The following is a 20578-nucleotide window of genomic DNA, read 5'->3' as shown; positions in this document are numbered from 1 at the left end:
TAGTAGACCACGGAAAATTCTCCAAAGAGTGTTTCACGGCGAATGAAGCGCAGAGTGCCTCTGTTACTCTGTCGGGCGCTTCCACCCCACCGATACTAACTAAGTGGCAGGAAAAACAGTGCAAAGAATAAAGTACTGCAAATATAAAGTTTCACCTCATGAACTATGGAGCTTAAAGGTGAGATCCCCATTCATTTTCAAAGACCTTCAATAGAAGGTGTTTGTTGCAATGAAAAGGGCGGCTCATAGAATGAAACAGGTTTTTGCATAATCTTTGGCCTAGCGTCAGGAACACTGGTTGACACATACATACACCTTGACATCCAGCTGCATGTTGGAACTGGTTTCCACGCCCTGTGTTCCAGTGCCGTTCCCCTACTTACGTAGCTGCTAAACTGTTCAGTTTGGAATCGGCCACAGAGAACATTAAACGCAGCAAGGTTGGACTGGGTTCTTTCAACACCTTTGACGAGAGATTCACGTAAACTGAGATCCAGACTACCATTTCGCGCCCTGGCTCCTTAAACTGCCGCACAAAGTAAGTTGAAACTTCACCTAACTTCGCTCTTTTAAGTCTTTCTTCACCTGTTCTGACTCACAGACGACCAGCCGACGACCTGTCAAATAAATGGCAATTAACCTTCCCTCATCTATTTAATTTGCAAAAAAAAAAATGCTGTTTAAAAAAAAAATTAAAATAGTGTGTTCATAAATGCACCAATACAAATATCTCAGGGCACTTCTGAAGACAGGACATAAATCTAATCAAACTTAACTCTGGTCTGTGCGGGTCAGGAAGTGTGGAACAAGACGTTTCGGCACTGGTTCAACATTAAGGCATTATTATTGATAATTGCTTGAAACAGGTTGCTTGGTTAACAATGGTGTTTAGTATAATGAGAAGACTTTGGACAGTGTAGCCAGTTTATAACAAAGTCACAGGCAGTTTTGCTCAATCAGGATTATTAATGTTTGGCAGCAGAATGTTCCCCAGCCTAACCTACGCAGTGCTCCTGTGGCCCAGTTTTAAAAATATATTCTTTCATGGGAGGTGGGTGACACTGGCTGGGACAGAATTTGTTGTCCATCCCTAACTTCCCTTGAACTGTGCAGCCTGTCAGGATATTTCAGAGGGCAGTTAATAAAAAAAGTTTGCAAGAGCTTTTAAAAAAAAAAGGTAGAGAGGCAAGAATGGATGGATATTGGACCACTGGAAAATTAGGCTGGAGAAGTAGTAATAGGGAACAAAGAAATGGCAGAGAAACTGGATAATTACTTTGCACCAGTCTTCAAGGTGGGAGACATCAGTGGCATACCAGAATTTCAAGAGAGTCAGGAGGCAGAGGTGAGTGTAGTGGCCATCACTAAGGAGAAGGTGCAAGGAACATAGGAACTCCGAGCAGAAGTAGGTAATTCAGCCCTTCGAGCCTGTTCTGCCATTCAATCAGATCATGGCTGATCTTTTCCTGGTCTCCAATCCATCTCCCACCCTGTTGTCCATTTCGCTTTAACCTGTTTTTAAAATCAGAAATATATCTATCTCCTTCTTATAATCAGTTAACAACTCAGATTCCACTGCACTGTGGGGCAGAGTTCCACAAATTCACCACCCTCTACGAGACGTATTTCCTCCTCATCTCAGTTCTAAATCTCAAACTATATCTGTGACCTCTCATTCTAGATTGCTCTAAAGGGGAAAAATGTGGTGTATGTTTCTTTATTAATCCCTTCTAGTATTTTATATACCTCGATCAGAACCTCTCTCATCCTTCTAAACTCCAGCGAGCATAAGCCCAAACTTTAATCTCTCCTCATACATCAGCCTCATACAGAAGCTGAAAGATCTGAAGGTGGATAAATCACCTGGACCAGATGGACTACACCCCAGGGTTCTAAAGGAGATAGCTGAGGAGATTGTGGAGGCATTGGTGGTGATCTTTCAGGAATCACTGCAGTCAGGGAGAGTTCCAGAGGCATGGAACATGGCTAATGTAACACCCCTGCTTAAGAAGGAAGGGAGGCAGAAGATGGGAAATTATAGGCCGTTTAGCCTGACTTCGGTCATTGGTAAGATTTTAGAGCCCATTATTAAGGATGAGATTGCAGAGTACTTGGAAGTGCATGGTAAAATACGGCTGAGTCAGCATCTCTTCATCAAGGGGAGATCATACCTGACAAATCTGTTTGAATTCTTTGAGGATATGGGCGGCATGGTGGCACAATGGTTAGCACTGCTGCATCACAGCGCCAAGGACCCGGGTTCAATCCTGGCCCCAAGTCACTGTCGGTGTGGAGTTTACACACTCTCTCTGTGTCTGTGTGGGTCTCACCCCCACAATGTAAAAAGATGTGCAGGGTAGATGAATTGGCCATGTTAAATTGTATCTTAATTTGAAAAATGAATTGGGTTCTTAATTTTTAAAAATAATTATTTGAGGAATTTAGACAAAGGAGAGCCAATGGACATGATCTATTTGGATTTCTAGAAGGCTTTGACAAGGCGCTCTCCAGGCGGCTGCTAAATAAGATAAGAGCCCATGGTGTTAGGGACAAGGTACTGGCATGGATAGAGGATCGGCTGACTGGCAGAAGGCAGAATGTGGGGATAAATGGGTATTTTTCAGGATGGCAGACAGTGACCAGTGGTGCTCTGCAGGGGTCAGTTTTTGCTAAGTTTGCAGATGATACAAAGGTATGTAGAGGGACAGGTAGAGTTGAGGCCGTGGCAAAGCTGCAAAAGGACATGGACAGATTAGGAGAGTGGGCAAAGAAGCGGCAGATGGAATACAATGTGGAAAAGTGTGCGGTTATGCAATTCGGTCAGAAGAATAGGGGCATAGACTATTTTCTGCATGGGTAAAGGCTTTGGAAATCTGAAGCACAAAGAAACTTGGGAGTCCTAGTTCAGGATTTTCTTAAGGTTAACATGTATGTTCAATTGGGAGTTAGGAAGACAAGGACAATCAATGTTAGCATTAATTTTGAGAGGGTTAGAATACAAGACCAGGGATGTACTGCTGAGGCTGTACAAGGCTCTGGTCAGACCCCTTCTGGAATATTGTGAGCAGTTTTGAGTGGTGTATCTAAGGAAGGATGTGCTGACCTTGGAGGGCATCCAGACGAGGTTCACAAGAATGATCTCCGGAATGAAGGGCTTGTCTTATGCGTAGCTGTTGAGGACTTTGGGTCTGTACTCGATGGAGCTTAGAAGGGTGAAGGGGGATCTCATTGAAACTTATTGAATACTAAGAGACTTGGTAGCGTGGACGTGGAGAGGATGATTCCACTAGTAGAAAAAAATAGAACCTGAAGCCACAGCCTCAGGCTGAAGGGATGATCCTTTAAAACAGAGATGAGGAGGAATTTCTTCAGCCAGAGGGTGATGAATCTGCGGAACTCATTGTCGCAGAGGCCAAGTTACTGAGTGTATTTAAAATAAAAATGGGATTCTCGATCAATAAGGGGATCTGGGGAGAAGGCAGGAGAATGGGGATGAGAAACATATCTGCCGTGATCATAGAATCATAGAATTTACAGTGCAGAAGGAGGCCATTTGGCCCATCGAGTCTGCACCGGCCCTTGGAAGAGCACCCCATTTAAGCCCACACCTCCACCCTATCCCCGTAACCCCACTTACCCTTTTTTGGACACTAAGGGTCATTTATCATGGCCAATCCACCTAACCTGCAAATCTTTGGACTATGGGAGGAAACCGGGGCACCCGGAGGAAACCCACGCAGACATGGGGAGAGCGTGCAGACTCCGCACAGCCAGTGACCCAAGCCGGGAATTGAACCTGAGACCCTGGAGCTGTGAAGCATCTGTGCTAACCACTTTGCTACCGTGCTGCCCAATGACAAAGCAGATCCGATGGGGTGAATGGCCTAATCCTGTTCCTAAATCTTATGGTCTTATCTATCTTATGGTCTAAAAGTCAAGCCTGTTGCTGTGGATCTAGAATGACCTGTGGACTAGCCCAGGTGAGGGTGACGGATGGCAGTTGCATCCCAGCAATCTGTGTGAAGCTATTTGGTGGCATGTTCACTGATGTGAATTCAACAGGGAATTCTCCCTCCCACTGAGACTTCATGTATGCTTCAAGCAGATACTCAAGCAGCGAACACACTTTAAAAACCGTCTCTGAGTCTGTAACGACCCAAGAACAGCCACGTTTGTTATAAAAACAGAAAATGCTGGATAAACTCAGCAGGACTGGATTGCCTGTGGAGAGAAAAAGAGTCAACATTTCATGTCCATATGAGCCTACTGGGTATGAAAGGATTATGGGCTGGATTCTCCTCAACCCTGCACTGAAATTGTGTTTGGCGCGGGGGCAGAGAATCACCATTTACACCGAAATCAGGCCTGGCACCGGTCCAGCGATCCTCCGCTCCCGACCAGCCAAATTCCCGACGGCGTGGTTCTAACCACCTATTGCCGTTCGTGAACCTCGCCTGTCTGCGGCTACCCTGGTGGGGGGGGGCGGCAAGATCGGGCACCGGAGTGGGGGGGGACCTCATGGGCGGCTGGGGGACAGATCGGTCCGGTCGGATCTTCGGGCGCGCAGCCTATCGGGGGAGCCTACATTTCAAAACTGCCTCCGTGGTCTGAGTCTGCCATGGCGCTCGGAGTGGCCGCTGGAGGCTGCCACTGTGCGCATGCGCGGACTCCAGACCAGAAGTGCGGGGGCTCGTATCCGCAGCTAAAGCTGCGTGAATCACTCCTCGTCCCTGCTAGCCCCCTGCAGGTGAGTGAATCGACTGTTCTTTTTTATTGCAAACTCGGGAGTGAAACGCCAGCGTTTGTACACTGACGTGGGGACATAGCCCCATTTTGGGAGAATCCAGCCCTACATGTCAGTTGGTCCTTAATAACTGAAAATAGTCAGCAAATTCAGGCCGCATCTGTGGAAAGAATCAGAGTTAACGCTTTAGGTCTTGAGAATCTGTCATCCGTTCTGATGCAAGGTCATCTTGGCCTGAAACATTAACTCTCCGTTCCTCTCCACAGATGCTGCCTGACCTGCTGAGTATTTTCAGAAATCGTTGCTTTGATTTTAGATTTTTAGCACCAACAGTATTTTGATTTTGTATCAGTGGTCCGTAAGAGCAGTCACTTTGTACTAGTTATTTGTAAAGCAAGAAGAAAATAAATTTTTTTAAGGATTTCCAGTATAAAGAAATTCCACTGTATTTTGCTTTTTTTCCCCACTGTATTTGGTCTGGTTTGTATTCCTTGCTGTTTAGAATCATAATACTTTGTTTTCTTTCCCGTGTAGGCACAACATTCAGCCCTGGATAACGTTTAATATTGGATTCCGTCAGCATGAACTTATCTTCCCATATCTCTTCCCTGGGAGAAGAATATAAAATTGCTGACTATGTTGAGCCTCATTATAAGGAATGGTACCGGGTAGCTATTGATACTTTGGCAGATGAAGGTATTCCTGCCTACGAAAACTTTCTTGCAAAGGAAGGACTGAGTGAGTTTCTGGCTGAGGAGGAGCTTTATTTCATCAAGGACAACACTAGAAAATTGCCTCCATCAATCACAGCCTACACTCTGGATGAAGATAAAGATGGCTCATCCTCTGGCACCTACTGGCCTGTTCAATCGGATACAGATGCTCCAGATTTAGAGTTGGGGTGGCCTTATGTTGTACGAGGCTTGGAGACACAAACCAAAATTGATCTTTGCTTTCATCCGCCTCGAGAAAACTCACCGACAATCAAGGAGATAGTCAGGAAACTAATAAAGAATGGACGGCAGGTATTACAATAGTTTAATCGTGAAATAATTGTTGCACCCAAATTTAAGCTCCTTGGAGGTGAGGACTGATTGCTCTGACAGTGTCAGTGGCCAGATTAGGATGAGGCTTTGGCTGAAAGCAGTACAGGTTCATATGGACAAGTTGCGTCATTTGGTCTCAGCAGAGCCATTTTCAAAATAATCTAGAGTTTTGATAGAATGAATAAGGAGAAACTGTTCCCACTGATCACTAATTGAGGGGACAGCCGGACAAAAGGAAATTGTTTGTTTTTTAGACAGTGAGTTGTTGTGATGTGGAATGCGCTGCCTGAAAGAATGGTGGAAGCAGATTCAATTGTAACTTCCCAAAGGGACTAGGAAATGTTATTTACTTGACAAGGATGAATTTGCAAGGCTGTGGGATAAATGGGAGTAGAGCTCTTTCAAAGAGCTGTGACAGGCACAATAGGACTGAACAGCCTTTTTCTGTGCTCTATCATTCTAGCTATGGTTCTGACAATGGTCAGCCTGAATGACGTCTGAAGCTTAGACCTAGATTTGTGACTTTTTTTTAATGAAACAAAAATACGCAGTTGTAAGGATTTGTGTTGTTATGTAATCGGTTCAAGTTGAAGGGTCAATGTTAACTTCCCAGCAGGAAGCTGGCATAAGCAGACGGCAATCTTGTCTTTATCCGGAAGTCAGGCCCCATCTGAATTGAGCTGTTTTTGGTGGAAAATTACACCTGGCCAGTTGGGGGAAATGCAATGTGGCCATCTTCCAGGCTACCCCCACTACCAAGAAGCTGCCAGTTTTAAGGGAAGTACAAGACACAGGGATGGGGTGGGGGATGGACAGTGTGATGGGAGAGGATATTTTTGCGAGGGACTTGGTTGTTTCCAAATGGAGAACGCCTTGTGGGGCATGGAGGAACAGTCTTCCCTGTCGTGTTATGTACTCTGGGATAACACAGGCTGCAACTGGATGCAGTTTTAACCAAAAAAATACTCCAGACCTTGAAGTTAGTTCAATCTGATTTATTGAACCAATAGCACAGTTAGCACAGTTCTCTATGAGTTCGACTCTCTGCTAACCTAAGTGTGGTTACTCTATCTGACTGAACCAGACTAGCTCTTAGCCACATGCTGGAGGTGTGATACTGTACACGCACGCTGACTCACTCTGTAGATGCTCATCAGTGGAAAGAGGCAGAGTGTGAGTGCCTCGTGCCTTTTATAGTGAGATACCACCCCTGAGTGTCCTGCCTGCTCATTGGTCATGTCCTGTTCTCTGTGTTCATTAGCTGCCTGTCTGTGCCTGTCTGTATACCACTATCTACATGTCTGCATATCATGACATCGCCCCCTTTTTGTTTTATGTTTTGTTGGCATATGGGAACATACTTACATGTGGTGGCATATATTAACGTATTTACAAGCGGTGGCATATGTGAATGTATTTACATGTGAAGACAGCTGTCTAATGTGAGAAAACAGAACATTGCAAACAAAACAAATGTTCATAAGTCCAGACTCTGGGGCTTGCGTCTGATCCTTGTCGACCGCCGGAGGGTTGGTGGTGGGGACGACGGCGCCTTGACAGGCGAGATGGAAGCCTGATTGGTGGCCTCGTAGTTCGAGGTATCAGGAGGTGGCAAAACAACGGACGGAAACGGAGAAGAAAGCGGTTGTGGGCAGGCAACTTTGCACAGTGCCCGTCTGTTTCATCGCACAACAGAACCATCAGCCATACGTACAACATACGAGCGGGGCGCAGCCTGTCGAACAACGACAGCTGGAGCAGACCAGCCACCATCCGGTATCTGGATCCTGACAGTGTCTGCCGGGGATAACATGGACAAATCGGTGGCATGAGCATCATAGCCCTGCTTTTGCTGGTTTCGGAGCTGCTGCACCTTCTGCAGCACCGGGAGGTGATCCAGGTTGGGCAAGTGTATGGCTGGAAGGTGCCTGTTCATCAGAAGTTGAGCCGGCGACATGCCAGTGGACAGTGGGGTCGCCCTGTACGCAAGCAGCGCGAGGTAGATGTCAGAAGCAGAATCCGCGGCCTTGCAGATGAGCTGTTTCACAATGTGCACCCCTTTTTCAACCTTCCCATTGGACTGCGGATAGTGTGGGCTGGAAGTGGCATGTTTGAAATGGTATGACTTGGCAAACATAGACCACTCGTGGCTGTTGAAGCACGGGCCATTGTCACTCATGACAGTGAGTGGGATACCATGCCTGGAGAACGTCTCCTTACAGGCTTTGATGACGGTCCGAGATGTGAGGTCTGAGAGCTTCGCGACTTCAGGGTAATTGGAGAAGTTATCATTGACCCTTCAATAATCAACACGTAGTAATGACCATTCGTCCGAAAGAGGCTGATCCCAACCTTGGACCACGGGGGAGGGGTCTCGATTTCATGCTGCTGGAGTGTCTCCTTGCTCTGCGCTGGCTGGAAGCGTTGACAGGTCGCACAGTTGAGGACCATGTTCGAGATGTCCTGGCTAATACCGGGCCAGTAGACAGCCTGCCTGGCTCTGCGTCTGCACTTCTCGGTGCCCAGGTGTCCCTCATGGATTTGGCGGAGCACCAAGCTCTGGAGACTGAGTGGAATGACAATCCGGTCCAGCGTGAGGAGGATACCATCAATCACCGTTAGGTCGTTCTATACATTGTAAAATTGAGGACGCTGCCCTTTCTGCCATCCATTGGCAAGGTGGTGCATGACACGCTGCAAGAGGGGGTCTTCGGCTGTCTCCTCGCGGATATGAACCACCTTCTCATCAGACGCCGGGAGGGTGCTAGCACACAGCTGCACCTGTGATTCAATCTGCCGGATGATTTCCAGCGGTTCACTCGGCAATGTGATGGAGCGGGACAATGCATCAGCGATGATTAGCTCCTTGCCAGGCGTGTACACTAAGTCAAAGTCGTACCTTCTGAGTTTGAGGAGGATGCGCTGCAACCGAGGCGTCATGTTGTTCAGGTCCTTGTGGATAATGTGGACCAGAGGCCTATGATCCGTCTCGACAGTGAATGTCGGCAGGCCGTAGACATAGTCGTGAAACTTGAGAATGCCAGTGAGAAGACCCAGGCATTCCTTCTCTATTTGCGCATACCGTGTTTCGGTGGGCATCATGGCCCTCGATGCGTAGGCAACCGGTGCCCAGGATGAAGTGTCATCGCGTTGAAGCGGCACCGCACCGATGCCATCCTGGCTCGCATCTGGCGAGATCTTCATCTCCCTGTCTGGGTCAAAAAATGCCAAGACTGGTGTAGTGATGAACTTGGCTTTCAGCTCCAACCACTCTGCCTGATTTGCTGCCTTCCACTCAAAGGCAGTGGACTTTGTTACCAGGTTTCGTCGGGCCGTGGTGTGTGAGGCCAGGTTTGGGATGAACTTGCCCAGAAAATTGACCATGCCCAGGAAGTGCAGCACTGCCTTCTTGTCTTCAGGGACCTTCATGGCTTCAATGGCCTTGTCTGTGTCCAGGCGCACACCCTGCTGAGAGATCTGGTCACCTAGGAACTCGAGTGTCAACACGCCAAAGCAACACGGCGGAATACCTGCTGGAGACGGGAAGCATGCTCTTCAGGGGTCGTGGACCATATGAGGATGTCGTCCACGTACACACGAACCCCTTCAATGCCCTCCATCATCTGCTCCATGATGCAATGGAAGATCTCCGATGCCGAGACCATGCCAAACGGCATGCGATTATAGCAGTATCTGCCAAATGGTGTGTTGAAGGTGCAGAGCCTTCTGCTGGACTCATCCAGCTGGATTTGCCAAAATCCATGTGACGCATGTAACTTGGTGAAAAAACGTGCGTGTACCATCTCACTGGTGAGTTCCTCCCGCTTTGGGATGGGCTAGTGTTCACGCGTTGTATTCTTATTGAGATCCTTGGGATCAATGCAGATGCGCAGGTTTCCCGAAGGCTTTCTAACACATACCATCGAGCTGACCCAGTCAGTCGGTTCGGTTACCTTGGAAGTGATACCCTGTTGCTGAAAATCCTTGAGCTGTGCCTTCAGGCACTCACTCAGCGGAGCCGGGACCCGGCGTGGTGCGTGAACCAATGGCTTGGCATCAGGTCGTAGCAGAATCTTGTATCGATATGGCAGCGAGCCCACCCTATCAAACACATCCGGATACTGAGCGAGGATGTCGTCAATGCTGGCCTGAAGATCCACATTGGAGGATGTTGTTGTGTAAACCCGCTGCACAAGATTCAGCTGCTTGCAGGCATGCGCGCCAAGAAGGGATGCCTTGTCTGGCTTGACAATTTCAAAACATAACTGTGCACGGGTGCTTCGGTTGGAGACGAGTAGATGGCAGGATCCCAGTTCCGTGATGGCATTTCCGTTGTAGTCCAGGAGCCTGCAGGCTGCTGGAGGGACCTTGGGGGGCTTCTTGATGCGTTTGAAGTCTGCCTGTGAGAGGAGGTTGGCAGAAGCACCTGTGTCCAGCTTAAACTGGATGGAGCAGTGGTTGACGTGCATCACCGCACGCCATTCGTCCGCAGAATCCACAGCAAGGATGGATTGAATTTGTGATGAGTTGGATGTGGCATATTCACATTTGGTAATGATGGCCACACAGTAGGCGGAGTCCAGGCATTCTTCCTCTGGATCCGTTGTGCTGCCAGGATCAAAGTCCTGTAATCGTTGTTGCACACACTGGACGCGCCGTCGTCGGAATTGGGAGCTCTGGCCCTTGACTGGTGGTGCCGACCTGCACAAGGCTGCATAATGTCCAGGCTTCCCGTAGTTTAAACATCGCCTGCCTCTTGCAGGGCAGTGTTTCTTTAAGTGGGCATTGCTGCAGTTCGAGCATGTCATGACGTCGGCATCCTGACGCTCCGCGCGTCGTCGCACATGCGCAGTGCGGGTGTCGGCCGCTTCGTCATCCCGTTCGCATTGCGCATGCGTGGGGCCCCGGGAAAAGCACGCAAAATGGCCGCTTTCATGCTGAGGCGCTGCATCCGGGAGATGGCCTGCACACTCTCTGCCTCGTGAGAGGCAAGTTTCTCATTTTCAGCCGATTTGTACTGGGCATAGCGATTTTTGGCGTGCTCATGCACTGTGCATGTTTCAATCGCGACTGGCAGGGTCATATGCTTGATTGTCGGTAGCTGCTCTCTCAGAGGATCAGAGTGAACACCAAAAACGATTTGGTCTCTGATCATGGAGTCAGCAATATCACCAAAGTTTCAGGACAGCGCTAGCAGGCGGAGGTTAGTTAAGAAGGAGTTGAAAGATTCATCTTTACCTTGCAGACGCTGTTTGAATAAGTTGTGCTCGAAGATTTCATTGGTGTCCACTTCACCGTGACTGTCAAACTTGTCCAGGATGGTCTGAAACTTTGTCTTGTCCTGGCCTTCGGTGAAGTGAAAAGAGTTGAAGAGTTCGATGGCTTGATCACCCGCTGTTGAGAAGAGAAGCGCGATCTTCCTTGCATCAGACACACCCATGAAGCTTCGATGTACAGCAGAAACGTTTGCTTGAATGTCCGACAGTTGGCACTGAGATTGCCGGAGGTCCTGAGCTGGTGAGGAGCCTGAATCTTCTCTATGGTGCCGGGATACATTCGCTGGTTGTCACAGAACGGACTGAGGTAAACCACCTAGATTAAGCAGTCTCCTGGTAGCATGTTGTGTTATGCACTCTGGGATAACACAGGCTGCAACTGGATGCAGCTTTAACCAAAAGATACTCCAGACCTTGAAGTTAGTTCAATCTGATTTATTGAACCAGTAGCACAGTTCTCTATGAGTTTGTCTCTCTGCTAACCTAAGTGTGATTATTCTGTCTGACTGAACCAGACTAGCTCTTAGCCATGTGCTGGAGGTATGATGCTGTACATACACCCTGACTCACTCTGTAGATATTCATCAGTGGAAAGAGGCGGAGTGTGAGTGCCTTGTGCCTTTTATAGTGGGATACCACCCCTGAGTGTCCTGCCTGCTCATTGGTCATGTCCTGTTCTCTGTGTTCATTAGCTGCCTGTCTGTATATCATTATCTGCATGTCTGCAAATCATGACATCCCCTTGCAGTCCCGCTGAAGAAGATTTTATTGAACTGGCTTCCTGACTGGATAAGCAGGGCATGTGCCCCACACATGACCGAGTTAAAATTCTATCAGAGTCCTATCATGAGATTCCTTGATTTGCAGTTACTGTTGGGGTCTCCAGACACCTCAACTGCCACCAAATAATGTGCTAGATCAGGACTTGATGCAAAACAGATACTAGCAAGAGAACAACTGGCATATATTCCTCTCCTGATTATTGACTTCATTGGAATAGAATATAGCCACCCTATTTGAACCACTCCCCTTTCCCCCCAACTGAGGAGAGTTAAAATCACATTACTAGTTATGAGGCACAACTGAAAGGATTATTTTCTATTAGTCTTAAATAAATTATTCTATTTAGATCTTAATATCCTTCTCCGTTTGGAGTACGGAGAGTGGGTGCTTAATATAACAATCAGAATGATCTCCACTGCTCAAAACTTTAATGTCCTTTGGGAACAGGTCTTGAAAGGAAAAAGTAAGAATATCAAGATGTGTGAATAGGCGATATGACAGCAATGTGAAGAAAGGAGCTACAACTCCATCTCCTTCACAATTCCTTTCTCAGATACTGGGGACTCTGGCTGGATTCCTTTGCCTGCACCTCCCCATTATGGGGGAGAAGGTGGCATAATGGTATTCCCCTGGATTAGTAATCCACAGGCCCAGGCTACTAGGGACATGGGTTCAAATCCCATCATGGAAACTGGTGAGGTTTAAATTCAATTAAGTAAAAGTCTGGAGTTGATCACTAGTCTCAGTGATAATAAATTATCATCAATTGTTGTGAAACATAGAAAATATGAGCAGGTGTAGACCATTTGGTCCTTCAATCTGCTCTGCCATTCATTATGATATTGGTTGATCATCCAACTCAATAGCTTAATCACACTTTTTTCCCATATCGTTTGATCCCCTTCGCCCCAAGTGCTATGTCTAACTGCTTCTTAAAAACTGTTCACTATTGTCCTTTGGGGAAGGAAATCTGTCATTCGTGTGACTCCAGACCCACAGCAATGGGTTGACTCTTAACTGCTCTTGAGGACAATGAGGAATGGACAACAATGCTCGCCTTGCTAGGGAGATGGAAAACCCATGAATGATTTTTTAAAAAAAACAACCACCTAAGAGCCAACTTGCCTGGTCCTTTATTACACCTGGGGGATGCCCCACCCTTGCCCCACTAGAACCTGTCAACCTATTATTCTATCTCATCCTTTCTCCTACCCAGCGCCTGTAGGACCAAGAATAGCAGCCTGTGACACATTGGAATTTTGTTTCCACACAACCCCTCCAAATCCGAAAGCAAACAGAAAGGACCAAATAAGCAGCAAGGAAGCACACACATCAGAGGCAGATAAAGAAGCAGCAGTGTTTTTCAAACTTTATTTCCCGGGCCACTTTTGCCAACTGGCTGAGCTTCGGGACCCACGATGGCTGATCTTCATGACCCACAATGGCTGACCTGCACAACACATGCAACGTTCACTTATCTTTAATGCGAAAGGGGAGCCTGCTTGGTCCTCACAATCCCTCTCCAATCAGGTTCACAGGAGGAGGGGGTATGCACATATCCATGCAGATTTCAGCCAGTTCCTTTGTGCCATCTTCATCTTTGTGAAGGCACATGTAGGTCACCATGAAGGGCAATAGCAACAAAATATTTGTTTTACTCAGCACTGGATACTCCAGGGAAATGCTACACCAGAATGCTGACTGGTGGACTTTTGTCATGTTTTTAATGTGGTGTCACAAGTCAGGGACAGCAGTGTCATCTTTTCATTTGGAGTCAGCTGTAAGTTGATAACTGCCTCTTGAGGTCTCAACCTGAAAAGGAATTTTTCACCAACCAATTCTCTTTCAAAATGTGAAATTTCTCCTCTCATTTGCCAGTACTTCCCTGCATACAACACACAGTGGCTTTGCATCCTTGTTTGCATTGGCACAATTGACAGAACCGTACCTCAAGAAATCATCTTTGTTCCAGAGTTTAATTTCTTCTTTGTCGGCTGTTCACCGGATGCCGTGGAGCTCTGTACAGAGCTAACACTAGCACTGCTCTGTCCTGCCCTGGACACTCCTCAGCAGCTCTCTCCAGCAGATCCAGTTGTGAGATCATGTTCAGTAGGTACACTGCCCATTTGTGGTCATCTCTAACTTATTAAAAAATGATTTATCTTCATAGTCCTCTGGACTTGCTTGCCAGCAGCTAATAATAATAACAGCAATAATTTATTGTCACAAGTTGGTTTATATTAACACTGCACTGAGGTTACTGTGAAATTCCCCAGTCGCCGCATTCCGGCGCCTGTTCGGGTACACTGAGGGAGAATTCAGAACGTCCAAATTACCTAACAGCACGTCTTTCAGGACTTGTGGGAGGAAATCGGAGCATCCGGAGGAAACCCATGCAGACACGGGGAGAACATGCAGACAGTTAAGTAACAGACACAGACCATTATGCAACAGACAGTGACCCAAGCCAGGAATAGAACCTAGTACTCTTGAGCTGTGAAGCAACGGTGGTAACTTCTGTGCTGCAGCTAGAAAATGGAAGAAGCTGTCCTCCGTGATTTGCTGCTAAATGCACGTACACACAGGGCATTTGACATCTAGTGTACCTGCAGGGCGCTTGGCCAGGTCACTTCTGCCACTTCTGACCAGAAGACTGCACACAGACTCATTTCCCTCCCATTTGAAAGATGGCAGCAGCCACCATTATCAATAAAAATGCCAGTAAGCAGCTATTGGGCACTTCTCCTGTGATTGGACCATCGCGGAAATGACACAATCAATTATTCCATGACCCTCCCGACACCCGCCTGGAACCCACCCGCCAGTCGCAACCTGCACTTTGAAAAACCCTGGTATAAACAATCCAAAGACAGAGGAAAGGAGAGCCACTAACATCCTGTGTCCATGCACTGTGTGGTAACTCGTGACGTTTACTGGCAGTTTCCAGTAGTTAACAAAGGGTTTATTGATGAAAGGCAAAGGCAGTTAAGTAACAGACACAGACCATTATACAACAGGTCTGAACATTTTGTTTCCCTGGTCCACTCAATCGGCCCTGAGCCAGTCACATAATCCGTGGAGCCTGCCCCCTTGTAGAGGCCGTGCTACCAAAAAGTGCCTTTAATATGGTGAAATGTCCCAAGGCGCCCAGCTGATATTCTCTGACGTTCCATGAGCAATGACAGAGATCCACTAATGATTTTATTTTAAAACATTAGCCACCTATAATTGGCGAGAGGCCTGTGTCTGTGAAGATGATGTCAGATGTTACACCTTTCTGGCAAGCCAGAAGGCGATGTATTTGGGGGCTGACAGAAGTAAGGCTGGTGGTGTTTCAGCTGGTGGGGAGCAATATCATAGAATTTCATAGAATTTACAGTGCAGAAGGAGGCCATTCAGCCCATCGAGTCTGCACCGGCCCTTACAAAGAGCACCCTACTCAAGCCCACGTAAATGTCCTATCCCCGTAACCCAGTAACCCCCACTTAAACCTTTTTTGGACACTAAGGGCAATTTAGCACAGCCAGTCCACCTAACCTGCATATCTTTGGACTGTGGGAGGAAACCGGAGCACCCGGAGGAAATCCACACAGACACTGGGAGAACGTGCAGACTCCGCACAGACAGTGACCCAGCCGGGAATCGAACCTGGGACCCTGGAGCTGTGAAGCAACTGTGCTAACCACTATGCTACTGTGCCACCCAAGTATCAGTACTATTCCCCTCTTACGTCTGGGACTCTTGACAGGAAATCAATGTCCCACATTTCCCATTACGGGGAGGTGGAAAAGTATATAAAAGGGTGGGACTATAGGACATTGCTGGCTTAGTACAAGTTGTCATTTGTGATGAATGTAGGAATTTCAGCTATATTGTGTTATAGTTATTTGGTGCAGAAAGGGTTAAAGCCTTGGTTTTACTGTGTTTGACTGCTGCAGCCTTGTTTGAAAAGAAATCCTAGTTTGAACGACAACAAAGCTTTTGGTGTGCAATTAAACAATCGTAAAAAGCTTGGCTAATGCAGTTTTGTTTGGATTAAGGGGATTCCCTGTGGAGTTAATTAGTTTTCAGCTTGGTAAGGTGACATCATTACTGGGTGGAGCTTAGGTATCAGGCATTTTGTAGGAAACACAGTTCAGATCTGAGTTAGATGAAGCTGTGTCAAGAAGTCAAGCAGTTTGCTCGCTGCAGTTCAGTTAAAAGATATGTCTGCAGACAGGAGAGCTGAATGGTTGGAAAGGTGAACAAACCAGCTGAAACAGCTTCTGAAGAAATACAGCCATGTATGGTTCTGACAGGATGTAAGTATTTTCTTTAAAGCAGTGTCAAAAGATCTCTCATTCTCAAAGAACATCTCTTACAGCGGGCATTCCTATGTGTTTATGTTATTTAAGTGGATTGAGAGCTGAGATAGTTTGTCTTGTTTGAGTGGGAATGAAGATAACAGTCAAGGGTATTGAGTTTACTGCATTGAGTAGCATTGTTTAAGGGGTAATTGTAAGTTATTTTCTGGTGCGATGTTAATGATATTTTAATACTGCGTTAATAATAAAGTTTGTTTTAATATACCATATCCCTATTTCTTTTTGCAATGGCTCCTGGAGTGAGGTATCCTTTCCTCACAGTCTTACAAAATGAAAATAAAATATTGGGGTTTCAGTACAATATCCTTGCCACTGTTGGGGTCTGGTCCGGGATCGTAATGAAATTGTGGGCTCTTTGCTGGAATCTTAACATATAATTTCTTGTTTGGCTTGGGATTATTGAACTTTAATGACAGTGAGTGTGTATGGAACAGTTGCTTTCTTTCAGGTTTTGAAGTTCAAATAGGGAGTGGCTCTTTCAGGTGCAAAAGCTTCCCTGGGTGTGAAAGAGGTCAGTCGGGCAGGTTTACAAAGGGTGTCTAAAGCAAAACTTTTGGGTTTGGTGAAAAAAACTGCAGTTAACTTTATCTGAAGGGCTGAGGAAGGTAGAGATAAAGACAAGTAATCGCTTAATATTTAAATTTGCCAGACACCGCCTGAATCATTAGAATTAGCTAGAATTCGATTACAAATGAAACAATTGGAAATTAAGGAAAAAGCAAAGGGGCGAGTGGCTATGGTAGAATAAAAAGAAAAGGAGAAAGTGGGTATGGCAGAAGAAAAAGAGAGAGAATTTGTACATCACAAAATGGAAATGAATGAGAGGGAGTTGAAAAGGAAAAGAGAATATCCAAAATGTTGGAGTTAAAAGGCAATAGTTGAGGAAAGTCTGGAGGGAGGAGAAACACATCCTCTTCAAATGCTTCATAGGGTTATCTTTAAATATATTCAAGCACTGCCCAGATTTGATGAGAAAGACATGGAAACATTTTTCATCTCATTTGAGAAAGTGGCTAAATAATTGAATTGGTCAAAGACCATGTAGGCAGTGTTTGTTTAAACAAAGTTAGTAGGTAGAGCTAGTGAAATATTTACATCACTATCAGGGGAGGTATCTTGGGATTATGATGAGGTGAGAAAAAAACATATTAAGTGCATACGAACTAGTGTAGAAACCTACATATAGACGTTTAGAAATCAAAGGAAAGAACCAGGTCAGACATATATAGAATTTGAAAGAATTAAACAAAAGCATTTTGATAGGTGGATGAGAGCATTAAAATTAGACCAATATAGGGTGGCACATGGTACAGTGGTTAGCACTGCAGCCTATGGCGCTGAGGACATGGGTTCGAATCCCTGGATCACTGTACATGTGGAGTTTGCACATTCTCACTGTGTCTACGTGGGTTTTACCCCCACAACCCAAAGATGTGCAGGTTAAGTGGATTGGCCACGCTAAAATTGCCCCTTAGTTGGAAATATTAATTGGGTACTCGAAATTTATTTAAAAAAAAAAAGAAAAATAGACCAAAAAAAGATATGACGCTCTTCGGAAAATTATTATTTTCGAGGAATTTTAAGATTCACTTCCCGTAGTAATGAGAACTCATGTGGAAGAGCAAAGAGTTAAAAACGCCTAGACTGGCAGCAGAAATGGCTGATGGTTTTGAATTTGTTCACAAAGCAAAGTCTGGTTTTCAACATCCATTTCAATCCGTGAAGGATAGAAACTGGAGATATGAGAAAATCCCAGATAGACAAGGCAAAAAAGATCCAGTTGAAAATGAAATGAAAATCGCTTATTGTCACGAGTAGGCTTCAATGAAGTTACTGTGAAAAGCCCCTAGTCGCCACATTCCAGCACCTGTTTGGGGAGGCTGGTACAGGAATCGAACCGTGCTGCTGGCCTGCCTTGGTCTGCTTTAAAAGCCAGCGATTTAGCCCAGTGTGCTAAACCAGCCCCTGGTGATGTTAAGGAGAGTTTGCCTCAGGTTAAAAAGGAAACCTATGATAGTGGTAGAGAGATAAGAAAACCTAAGTGTTTTCATTGTAATAATGTTGGACAATGAAGTCACAATGTTGGTACTGAAGAAAAGTACTGGGAAGATAGGCTTGTTAAAACAACATAAACCAATGGGATTTATTAAAGTGGGCAAAAAAACATTGTTCCAGTAGAAGAAGTGCAACAGAGTGTACAGCCTGTTCAGAGACTGGTGGATAAACAGAGGCTTTTAAGGGTTTTATTTGTGAGGGTAAGGTTTACATGTTTGTACAAGGTCAAGTAGGTAAGGAGATTAAGATCTTAAGGGATACAGGGGCAAGTCAGTGTTTAATGGTGAGAGATAAAGATGTACATAGTTTGGAAGGAGTTTTGCCAGTAAAGGTGTTAATATGTGGAATTAGTGGTGAGAGGAGTCGTGTACTACTATGTAAGGTACGGTTAGAGCAGTGATTTTCAAACTTTTTTTCCCGGGATCCACCTTTGCCAACTGGCTGACCTTCGGGCCCCATGCTGTCTGGGCTTGCTAACCCAGTCTACCCTTATTCAAGGCAGTGTTTGCGACACTAAAGTTTTCTTGCTCCAGGCAAGGGAGGGAAAATAAATAATCTAGTTTTCCTGTTCTTATTCACTATCCAATAGCTTCTGGTACATTGAATTTATGACAACATTGCGTGAGGACAGGATCAAATATGCCTGTGATGTTCTCCCATCTATAAATGTTCACTGTCCAGGGTCCAGAGTCACACATGAAGGATAGTTACTCATGAGAAATACTTGTGAACCTGCATTCATTGTGGGACCTTCTAGAGGAAATATAGAAGTGAAGGAAGAAGACTGAGGTGAGGAGAACAAAGAATAAATATCAGTGTGGGAGAGCCATTTGTGGTTCTTGTAAATAAAACAGCCATAAACCTAGCGATAGTTATATTAAAATATGGATTTAGAATTGGCTTAAATGCAATTCAATTATTTGATGCAAGTTTATTCAACTTCAAAGTACACTATTGGAAACAAGTTCACCAATATTGATGAATGCTGACAACACTAAAACTGACCCACAGACAACTGACAAATTAACTTCTGGTTGTTATTAATCAGACTCAATGGGTATTGAAAAACGTTTCCTCAAATATTCATAATTTTCTAAGATATTCAGTTGTGGCATTGTGATGCGCTCATGTCCCCCAGGCCAGAAGACATGCCATTGCAGTCACTTTGTGGAGATCGTTGTCTCCAGTAATGTAGCTCTCGCTGCAATGGCAGCCGATTCCTTCCCACTAAATATGCTTCCATGACGTTACTCACACACCCCACTTATGGTCCCTCAGCAGCAGTGGCACTAAAAGAAGATCCGCAGAATATTTTCAAGCTATTTGTCTGTGCGGATACATCACAGACACTCACACACCCTCAGGTTCCCTGTCCAGGTCCGAGGGCTCTGGCATACTCTGACTCTCATATCTGCTGAGCTTGGCGCTGAGTTCTCTGATGGTCTCCTTCTGTTTCATGAAGGCCTCTTTCTGCTGGAGGATGGTCTCCCAGAGAGGAATGAATGTCCTCTTTGATGTAGTCCACCGGACCACTGTTCTGTATCGGGGCAGAACACATGGGGGTCCATGTCCAGAGGGGTGGAAATGCAGATGGACCGCGTCTGGGTGAACTGTTGGGCAGCAGCTTTCCAGGAGAGTTTGAGGAATCCGCCAAACATTTCACGGCACAAAGTTTTTCAAAGCGGAGCCACCGCCGGGAAGGAGTTGTTGGTGGTGTGCTGGCGGGAACCACGAACCTTACAAGAAATCCGTCAAATAGCTGCTCCCTCTAGACGACTGAATTGACGAAGGCAGGATTCTCCCACAGACTTCTGAATGCTGATATTGGAAAACTCTGCGTTAGCAGCTGATGGATTCAGAACACCGTGACCCTTAGCTTTGCGACCCTTTTGACATCCGCCTGCGACTCACCCGTGGTTTGAAAAACCCTGGGTTAGAGAGTCTGGTGAAAAGTCGTGTTAGGATTAATAGAAAAAGTATCTTTTTCAGGAGTACATTTTATCCTGGGTAATGCTACAACTGGCTCACAGATGGGAACGATGCCTACTGTGGTTGAAAAGCCAATGGAAAGTCATACAACTGAGGTGTTGCAACAAGCATATCCTGGGGTGTTTCCGGATTGTGAAGTGACAAGATCACAAAGCTGCAGGTTGAGACAAGAGGAAGAAAACTTGAGGAGTTCCAATAGGGAAGTTAAAGTTCAGTATTTTATGATGATCCCAGACCAGACCCCAATAATGACTAGGATACTGGACCGAAACCCTGATATTTTATTTAAATTTTGTAAGAGTCTGAGGAACAGATACCTCA

General features: G+C 45.8%; 1 protein-coding gene across 1 annotated transcript in view; it reads left to right on the top strand.

The window, feature by feature from the left end:
- Positions 1 to 380: 380 nt before the first annotated feature.
- Positions 381 to 20578, top strand: part of fam83b (family with sequence similarity 83 member B) — an 80667-nt gene continuing 60469 nt past the window's right edge. Inside the window, exons 1-2 of the mRNA XM_072498567.1 lie at positions 381 to 538; positions 5279 to 5769. Coding sequence (XP_072354668.1) covers positions 5326 to 5769 — 444 coding nt within the window. The 5' untranslated portion in view covers positions 381 to 538; positions 5279 to 5325. The remainder of the gene's footprint in view (positions 539 to 5278; positions 5770 to 20578) is intronic.

This window comes from Scyliorhinus torazame, chromosome 4 (assembly GCF_047496885.1).
Source record: "Scyliorhinus torazame isolate Kashiwa2021f chromosome 4, sScyTor2.1, whole genome shotgun sequence".
Lineage (NCBI taxonomy): Eukaryota > Metazoa > Chordata > Chondrichthyes > Carcharhiniformes > Scyliorhinidae > Scyliorhinus > Scyliorhinus torazame.
This window is presented reverse-complemented; position numbering and strand designations above follow the sequence as displayed.